This window comes from Macadamia integrifolia, chromosome 6 (assembly GCF_013358625.1).
Source record: "Macadamia integrifolia cultivar HAES 741 chromosome 6, SCU_Mint_v3, whole genome shotgun sequence".
Classification (NCBI taxonomy): domain Eukaryota; kingdom Viridiplantae; phylum Streptophyta; class Magnoliopsida; order Proteales; family Proteaceae; genus Macadamia; species Macadamia integrifolia.
In genome coordinates this window covers 34761895-34771748 of record NC_056562.1, presented here as the reverse complement: position 1 = coordinate 34771748, position 9854 = coordinate 34761895, and the positions used below count along the sequence as shown (strand labels likewise).

The window sequence follows — 9854 nt, the reverse complement described above, 5'->3', positions numbered from 1 at the left end:
TTTTTTTGTTCTTTAAATAAATGACATTTGGCAAGGATAAATAACCTCCCATGAGAATCTATTCAATGGTCTGCTAAAACATCATTTATATGGGAGAGATGGAGGCCCTTCCACTAAACTCTGTATAGTACAAGTTTTGGTCCTTGAACATAATTCTGACACGAATAATGGCCGGTAAAATTCATTTGATCATTCACTGAGAGGATCCACATTAATTCAACCCACATGCCTTCTCCATCCTTCTAAACCCTCTCAAACTCTCCCTCTATTTCCCTCATTTGATCGACTCTGCTTCTCTTTTCCTCCTTCTCTACTTTATGAACTGTCAAAAGCACAAAAATCAAAACCAAAACCCTAAAAACCCACCAGATCTGAATCATATACAAGTAGAATAACCAGAAAATTAGGTGAATTATCCATGTATGGTTTGGGCAAATCTTTTAATTTTAACCTAGTTTTGTAGTCAAGCACACACACAGACTGGGTTCCACAGCTAAAAAAATAGAAAATGAAGAAATTGCTGATCGTATACACTGGAGTGGTAAACGCTGAGGCCGAACCAGTAAGCATAGCCATTAATAGGAGTGACATCGTAGACATTGAGATATACAAGGACAGATCCGGTTTTCCTCTTCCCGCAGAGGATTGTTTGAACATTTTTCAATTTCGTCTTAGAGAAAACTAATATTCAAGCAGAGAATAAGACAACTTTGGTCCCGATGAGAGCGAGAAGCATGTGATGTGATAGAGAGTTGCTCAGCAATAAAAACCAAATCAACACGAGATCGAGAAACGAAGAAGAAGAAGATTTTGTTGGGACTTGGTGCGACTCCGAGAGGGTTTTGAACTATAGATCAAGTCTGGTTTCTCTCCAGGTGGTTTCAATCAGATGTGAAAGGCTTGTGGGTCGAGTTAATGTGGACCGTTAGATTCACAAGAGGACAGGTGTCGAGCATTAAAGAATCCGTTGGACACTCGTTGGAGTGTCAGTCGTTGGAGATGAGCCGGATCCCACGAACAAGGGCTTTTTGCAACTTTGCCCTCATATTTTAAGCTTTTAGAATTTATACCCTTACAACTCAAGAACGCGGATCAGGTTTCCGTACAAGAACTCCACAAAAGCAAAAGCTGGATGGTGAATTTTATGTGTGTGAATTAGATTATACAAAAATGATTCGTGTACGAGAACGTGATCCATACTCGTACAACTTTTTTTTTTTTGAATTTATGAAACAAACCGTATCAATTATTTGATCTGATTTCGATTTAAATAATAAAAAATTATGTGTATTTCAATTGTAGTTGAATATAATCGTATTAAATCAGTTAGGACCAAATAAAATAAAAAAATAAGGTTTTCATTTTAGGATTTAGGTTTTTTTTTCCATTTATTTTTCAAACTCTTTAAGTAATGACAGCATGAAAACAAGTGTTTTCATATTTCTTATAAAGTCTACATGGACAAAAATGAACCTTAAATAATCCAATCACTAGAATTGATATTACTTCTACCAAAAAAATGAAATAATATATGAGACTTGGGTTAGCAAGGTGGTTTGTATTTGGATTTTTGACAATCAGTAGAAAATGAACTGATCTGATCAACCGATGGCTTGACTAAGATTCGAAAATAAAATTGAGAAAAAAAAAACATGTTTGTATTAATATTTTTCATATACATATATGTAACTCTTATTTATGGCTTAATGGAATACTAAAATAATAATAATAATAAATAAATAAATAAATAAATAAATCATAAGCTAATAACTTTTGGGGGGATAGAGGTGAGAAAAATAAAAACCACAAAGTAGTTATGCTTAAACATGAAAATATAAAGGCACGCGTGGGAAATAATTTCTAGAGTTGTGTGCTACACTACTATTAGGAGGAACCAACATGGCGACAATTGGATTTTGTTACCATGTAACAAACTAACAGGGCTTGAAAACATGAAATCTGGAATCGATTGGTCTAGATCTGGAACAGCTTCAGAATCGGTGTTTTAATGCCCAATCCCACAACATATGATGTCACTCAAACGGCTATGATGCTTCAGGTTGATCCATCTGCAATATGGAATCTACTCATGTTGTTTTCTTAAGAATCTCAAGATCGCAATAACAAAGAAAAAGTATTGACAAGTCAACAAAATACGTGACGTTCACTTTACGTAGAAGCCCTATTCTATCATAAAAATACTAAAGAAGCCCAAGATCATGCCGTTTCACTCTTGAAGTCCTTTTTTCTGACGACGTGGCAACTAAGATCCGTGCGGTGAAGTTATACTTCACTTATATATTTTTTTTTTTTGGTAGAACCTCACATATATATAATCATGCAATGCAATGAGCATCGGGTGGCTAGAAACCCCTTGGGGCATGTGTTCAGATGCTCTCAGTCATTCGATGTTCATCCCTCCTCACCGCTCATTGCAGAGGATGTGGACTCAGAAAATTGACATGGAAGCATAGGAAGTCTGAGTGCAAAGTCTCACATGATGAGATGTGGGGTCCAATGGGACGTTTGTCTGGCATGTATTACATTGGACTAATCTTTATATTACTAATTAAGTGACAAATAGTGAAATACTATATTTCACTAGGTGGAAAAATTTTGGCTGCTACTCGAGTTGCCGCCAAAGAAATGGAATAATTCACTTCCCCCCTAGGGTTCACAAATGCCCTCATAGGTTATAGTATTTTTCAAAATACCTTTTTAGATTCTATTTCTTTGACTGCCATAGGGGTTGGTGCAACTTGGGCAGCAGTCAAAATTTGTCCTCCCTAGGCATAGTAAAAGAGTGAGAATCAAAGAAAAGAAAAAGTATGAAAAGACACATGCCAACATTTTCTATCTAAATTATAGAAGAAAGAACCCTGACAATTGATATAAGCAACACTAGCTTGAAAGGCTAGTGGAACAGTTGGTAGGAGCATTTTTAATGCGTGATTTTTTCACAATCGCCTATGTCTAAGCAGAGACAACACCTGACTAATAGTGTTCTTTCTCCCTTAATTTATTAACAACAATTGCTCGATGAATTGTTGAGTTAACACCTATTTATAAACAGAAAGAAAGAGTGGGCCCTTTAAAAACTAATTACAGATTGGCGTCAAGTGATCCTTCACTCACGGTGAAGAGATTCTCTCAGAATCGTTGGTTATAAGTACTCTTCTTTCTATAAATGACTACAATGTTTAAGAAGCCCACCCAACTGCAATAAAAGTTGTGGGTTAGGCACTTAGGCGCCCATTTGAGAAGTTGGAACAGAGCCGAACAGGTCAATGGACCTTATTCAGTTGCAGACATGGCTTAAAAATAAGATCAGATGCTCTGGAGCTTGGACCAAAACAAAACTTTGTGGTGTAATGGACTGGGCCAAACCTGACCAGCATGCCAAATCTCTCTATGAGACACAGATGACCACATGGGTCAGCCCAATCGTCCATCTGTCCAATACGTGTTAAACGGAGAACATTTTCGGAAAGCTTCCTTTTTCTTTTCGTGACACTCAGACAACCACCTAAAATCGTGAGGAGAAAAAGGTTTTGTATTTAAATAAATGGCAGCAGCGTCGGTAACCCTCTGCCTGAAAAAACGCTAACAAATCACTTTGCTCGCCGACAACACTTCTCCCAAGTTCGTTGCGATATCGTGCCGCAATCCAATAGTACCCAATCAGGGTTGATAACGTGTGACCCTCACCCACCCCATATACCTTACTTTCACTGTTCATCCAACGCCACGTTCCATGTTCACGTGGTCTTTTTTTTTCTTTTTTTTTCGAGTTATAGTGGGAATGTGGGATCGATCGTGGAATTCTTCTTCTTCCACCATACCCTTTTCCTGTGATAAGAACGGATCGTGATAAGTACGGAAGGGTAGTTTCGTAATTAAAAACCCACACCTTCCATCATCTCCACAAACAAGACGAAACCGTATCGAATTCCGATTCCCAGACTCGTCCCACGACACGTCATCGCATCCACTATGAAGCTAGGAGCAGTAGCACCCACCCAAGTGACCCAACCGCCCCTTGGCCCCTGCCTGCCTTACACTAGCAGAGTATTAAAACCCAAAGCTAAATACTTCCTCTCGATTTTCTCACTTTCTATCGAATTTTTCAGTCTCTGCTTCTGTTACCAGTGGTTGAGCGAGTTTTGATTTCATTTTCATTTTCCGTTGCCGGAGAAATCGAAATCTCTATTCGTAACGATCGGCTCTCAACTGTTTCCTCAAGCAGCGCCTCATCTTTTGGCGGTAGTTTTATTCGTCCTTTTTTTCTTCTTCTTCTTCGTTTTTCTTCTCTTTTTCCTCTTGTTTTTCTGTCTTCTTTCTTCTTAATCTCTGCTTAGTGGTTGATAGATTTATCAGATTATCTTTCATGATTTTTTGTAATCTGTTTGTACCTCTTTTTTTTTTTCCTTTTCCCGTTCATCTGAAATGATTTCTGCATAGAATAATAGATTAAAATGTTCGATTGTATACTCTTGTTTCATGCTTATCGATTTTAGGGTTTTTTTTTTTTTTAATAGACATTTATTGATTGAATATTGGATAATCTCATTTATGCGGACTTTAGGTTGCGTCCTTTATGTCGACTGTGATGATTCTATCATAGATCCAGACTTTATTTTGCGTTCTTCATGTCGAATTTGATGATTCTGTTCTAGATCCATTTGCGTTTAGAGGTTTTCGCTTTAAAGCTTAATTGGAGCTTTGCTTTTATTGTATCCTTCCCGTTCGTCATTACTTTCTTGTCGTGTAAAGTATAATCAAGGGTTAATATGTAGCACTTGACTGTTGATCTGGTAACAGAACTGGCATTAGGCTGTTAGATTGTACAGATGTTAAGTTCACATGGCTTTCACTTCGCATTGTTGGAAAATTTTCCTGGTGGTGTATGGGGTTGTGGGTTTCATTGTTACCGTGGCACTGGGGTTTTCTGTGTCTTGTGGGGAATTGAAGATTTCACTTTTTCCACTTCTGCTGATCTAGTTGGTTTGGATGGTTGTCTTTCCTCGCTATTTCTGATGTGCTAGTGAGTGAAGACACAAAGAAGAGGAACATACCAAGGAAAAGAAAAAAGGCCCCACCGAAATGTGCTAGATTTTGGTTGCCAGTTGGGTGATTCATCAATGGATTTTTTATGCATCAAAACAACAGAGCATCTCTAATTTATATCCCAACAGTACCGATGTCTTAGTGTTCTATGATGTGCTTTTTTGTCCATCAGATCTTTCATTTTGCTTTCATATGTTCTATTTCTCTGTTCCATGCATATAGAAATCTATTGTTATATTGGAATTCAGGATTTATTGAAATAGCTAACTTGTATAACCAAAGGGTTTGCGAAGTCACTCTACTTAAAAGTGTTAAATTCTCAGAAAACTAAAAAAGAAAAGTTCTGTTTTGCTTCCATTTCTTTACTTTAGAACTCTGCTTCTGTCTTGGGAATCATTATTTTATTGAATTTGGTAGCTTGTCTGCAAGGAGATCCATGGAGTTTCATGCGGAGCAGCACACTGTTTCAGGAAATGTTCCTGATTTTGGTGCAATCTTCATGTCCAACTGTTCTACAAAGAAAGAATGTTTTAGAAACAAAGTATTTGGGCTTCCATCTCATCAATCTAACTTTGTGAAGAAAGTGAGAGATGGAATGTTCTTGTTTCTTTTTGAATACGAGAAAAGGGAATTATATGGAGTATTTCAGGCATCTTCTAATGGTGCGATGAATATTGCGCCAGATGCATTCCAGTCAATAGGCAAACAATTCCCTGCACAGGTATTGTGCCTAAATTTATTGCTGTGTTTGTGTTTCTTCTCCTCCTCGAAGCCTTTCCTTCAGCAATTTCGGACTCTATAACTTACAGAAATTGTTGAAATTGTTTCTTGCAATTTTTATCTTCCAGTAAGTTAATGTCTCTGAGTTATTTTTTGCTCAGATTTGTTTCAGAACAATCTGGTTGTGCGATCCGCTTAAAGAATATGATTTCCGTGATGCTATTAAGGAGAACTACTTCAGTACATATAAATTCAACTTTGGTCTTTCTGAAGATCAGGTATTCTCTTTCCTTTAAATGTCATTAGTGCAGCTGTCAATGGAATAGCAAGTAGCAGCTAATTTGGTGTTTTTTCTTTTTTTCTTTTTTTCTTTTTTCCTTTCTCTTTTCCTGAACTTATAGGTTGACAGGCTTCTATGGCTGTTTGAATCAAGAATTGTGAAAGACTTGCGAACTCCAATTCTAGTTACAAGAACTAAAGTCAGTAAACATTTTAAGATATCCAATTGGGATTCCAGATTTTTGAAAACCTATAGAGAAGAAAATAATCTTAACATGGGCAGTGGCATTGAGCCATATGATGTGACTAGGAACCGTGGTTTGCCTATGCCTAGAGAAGAAAATAATCTTATGCTAGACAGTAGCATTGAGCCATTTGACCCAAGTGGGAACCATGGTTTTCGTAGGCTTAACCTAGATTCATCAGGCTATTCCGACAAATTCCCATTAGACAAAAATGACTCTTTACTCAAAGGTTATCGTAGGCTGTCAACTGGAAATCGATTGGAGGAACCATTAGTATCAAATATGTTTGCTTCAAAATCTCATGGAGATGCAATTATGCCAAGCAGCCAACCTGTCGGTACTCCTGGTGTTGATTTTCGTCATTCTGAATCTCCTAGTGTTCAGTATAGGCGATCATTGTCTTTTGGGCAAGGTTCTTCTTTGAATTTAGGCGACAGAATCCACCCTTCATCTGAAGGTCAATTAGCTTATTCCCATGCTGAGCGCAAAAACTTCAAATTGTCTCAGAGTAGATGCCATAATCTGGACGGCTCCACCAAGCTTGGGGATTTCATTCCGTTGTCAATTTCCCCAGACCATTATGAGCTTTCCAGCTCTGGCACTCCTTCCTCTGGGGCTGGGTATTTGCAGAACAAGACAATAGGCGTGACAAATCTTGAACATTATGAAGGCTTATCCTACCCAGACAACCCTCTGCCTTTCATGAGGAATGGAGATCATGGAAGAACAACAACGAAGTCTTCACACTTTGCTTTCATTCCAGATAAGAGTTCCCCCTATGTATCCGACTATGGTCTTCCTGCTGCGTCACAACCAGATTATGTCTATGAAGCATCTCGATATCGGCGTTATGAAGGTTCTATGGCCTCTGCACCTTTTTCAGATCAATCCCATCAGCCAAAGGATGGATATGATTTAGAATCTCAAAACTATGACTATTATGAAAAAAGTGACCAAAGTTTTGGCAACAAGGGCCGAATTTCCATGGGTCTGCATTCTGATAATCAGGAGAAGAGATCCAGCGTGTTTTCACGGTTGTGTGCAGCCAAACCAGGTACTGGACAATTAAGTGGCAATTATGGGTACATTGTGGATATGACATCAGAGGAACTTAAAGTATTACGCCATGGTTACAACAGCCCAAGGAAAACCATATGGAAACCTAAACCATTTATTGCAAGACAAGGTGATGATGAAAACTTTGAGAATACAACACAGACTGAGATGATTGTTGATGCTGCCTTTCCCAATGAAGGGGATGGGTGGAGCAGTGAGGAAGTGGCTCAAGATACCCCAGTCATTAACTTTAAGCGCCGGAGTGAAGTGCGAAACTTACCGAGCAAAACCAAAGCAAGCAGTTGTATTGAGGGTGAAAAACACAAGAGGAGAAAACTGGTGAGGCCAACCTTCAGCCCCATTTTGCAACTTTCATCCCAAGAAACACTTCATTGTAATGGAAATAAAGGTAGTGAAAGCGAAGAAAAATCAAAAAGTTCTGATTTATCAGGTAGAATTGGTGGTGGTAAAGTCAGCCAGAAGGATTCATCTGAGACTGATAGCATCCAAAATGCAGGTTGTCCAGTTAGTTTTGAGGGCAACAGTGGTTATGAAGACTGCTCAAGGATCAAGGATTCCAAGGTAGAAATGTTATGCAGGGAGATTTTTGGTAATAGTTGCAGCTGCCCCAAATGTGATGGATCATCTCAAGGAATGTGTGAAGACAATGGAAAGGCTGGAAGAGGGGAGCTGTTAATCAAGAGTGACGGTGACAAAATAATTGAAAAAGGACTGCCTCTGACTGTTGGAATGCAAAATGCCGTCTGTGGAGTTAGTTCTGAGTTTGACAATGATGCAGCAGAAAGAAGCAGTGGTTCCAAGCGGAAACAAGTATATAAAAAAGAGCTTGTTGATGTTTGTCCAGATGGTGAGGTTGAATAAAACAAACCAGAGTTTTCCACTAACCCCCCCTATAGTCAGATCGATACATCTACAGGAATGCACTGAGTTTTCTGTGCATTTTGTTTATATGCTGGTTTGGAAGGCTTGAGTTGACATGTAACAGCAATGAGATAGCAATACAGTATAAGATCAATATATCTTTTAATATGCTCCTGGTTTGTCACACTGATTCAGACTCTTTAGTTCTTGTTGCGGTTCAAGTGTGAGAACCAGAGGAGAAGTTGCCTACCTATATCAGATGGTTTAGCACCTAGGGCTGTAACTTTTGATGAGGGCCTGGGTATTTTGCATGTACTGCGTGTTAAATGGAAGAATTTAGTAATACAAGTACTCGCATGTAATATTACAGGAGAGTGCCTGCATATATCAAGACAATGCAGCATAGTGATAATAACAAGCTCGTTAGTTGCACTCTCCTTGCACATATGGTTTGAGATGAGTTTGTTTTAACTTCATGTATTGAATCCACGGTTAACCATTTTATGCATGAGGTAGTTACTGCCACTCTGTTAATATAGCTGATGTCATTTTACTTCTTGCTATTTTAACGGAATTATAAAGCAGTCTTTGGTTCCTGTCTGTCTGTCTGTGTGTGGGTGGGTGGGTGTATGCGTGAGCGTGCAAGCTAGGTTTTCTTCATTTTCTCAAGAAGCAAAACAAAAGATGAAGCAAGTTGCTGAGGTTCCAAGGTGGCAGCCTTTGGTGGTCCTTGACAGGTCATATGGCAGCACTTGAAGCAAGTTCCGGCCATCTGCAATGGCTTCGGGTATAGTCGTGAAGCTGGAGGTTACAACATTTTCAGAGGCTGGTGATCAAGCATCATTCAGCATCTTGGATGAGCTACCGGCACTAGCCAAGTTGCCAATAATTGATCTATGATTAGTTGGATCCAGTTTGCATCATACGTTATTTCACCATGTCCTTAAGGGTGACTACGTTCATTACTGATTCTATCATCATAGTAATGGGAATCCTACTCAAGATCCATGGCTGTAGTGGTAATGTTTGTCAGCCATCAGGTTGGAGTAATGCTGCTATATCCATCAAACTGGGTGAAGCTCGATATCCACCTACTTTGTGAATGGTAATCACTTTGCAACCAAGGTTATTGGTGTCGGTATCTGTGGCCATATGACTCACTTTTTGGATAATACTTCCAATATGTGTCAGTATTGCTGTACCTGATACCGATTGTATTGCAGATACCTTGATCCATGGTTGCTACTTATTGAGCTCTCTTGGTCTTTCCCTTTTTCACGAGAAGAGATTATATATAGCTTTGACTGCTGGACTATGCATGCAATATACATTGCTGCTTTAGTTTATTGGACATACTTTAAACTCTGACCATCTAGTTTTGAAGTTTCAGTAACTCCACGATAAGCAGATGTGATTGTTGCCAACTAAATTGCAGAAAAATAGGATGATGCTTATTACGCCAGCCAGTGTGGTTTGCCCCATTAATCACTTTAATATCTGCTATGAAGTTGGTGTTCAAGGGTATATGGCCACCTAATCTGAATTTCTTGCTTATGCTACTTTGCTCAAGATGCAGGAATAAGTTCTTAATTCTCTGTTTTTTTT

The 9854-nt window shown here is 38.7% G+C and overlaps 2 protein-coding genes across 2 annotated transcripts in view; one reads left to right on the top strand and one right to left on the bottom strand.

Moving 5' to 3' along the window:
* LOC122082251 (allantoate deiminase 1-like) overlaps window positions 1–3983 on the bottom strand; it is a 20696-nt gene extending 16713 nt beyond the window's left edge. The window contains exon 1 of the mRNA XM_042649718.1: window positions 3911–3983. Coding sequence (XP_042505652.1) covers window positions 3911–3983 — 73 coding nt within the window. The remainder of the gene's footprint in view (window positions 1–3910) is intronic.
* LOC122081920 lies at window positions 3981–9496 on the top strand. Its single transcript, XM_042649329.1, has 4 exons — window positions 3981–4263; window positions 5485–5788; window positions 5949–6065; window positions 6189–9496. The coding sequence occupies exons 2-4, from the start codon at window positions 5504–5506 to the stop codon at window positions 8247–8249; spliced, it is 2463 nt and encodes an 820-aa protein (XP_042505263.1). The 5' UTR covers window positions 3981–4263; window positions 5485–5503; the 3' UTR covers window positions 8250–9496.
* Window positions 9497–9854: the final 358 nt, after the last annotated feature.

Coding starts and splice junctions, on each gene's coding strand:
- LOC122081920 (XM_042649329.1), top strand. CDS start 5,504: ATGGAGTTTCATGCGGAGCAGCACACTGTTTCAGGAAATGTTCCTGAT. Junction 5,789..5,948: donor GCAAACAATTCCCTGCACAG/GTATTGTGCCTA, acceptor TTTTTTGCTCAG/ATTTGTTTCAGAACAATCTG. Junction 6,066..6,188: donor TTGGTCTTTCTGAAGATCAG/GTATTCTCTTTC, acceptor CTGAACTTATAG/GTTGACAGGCTTCTATGGCT.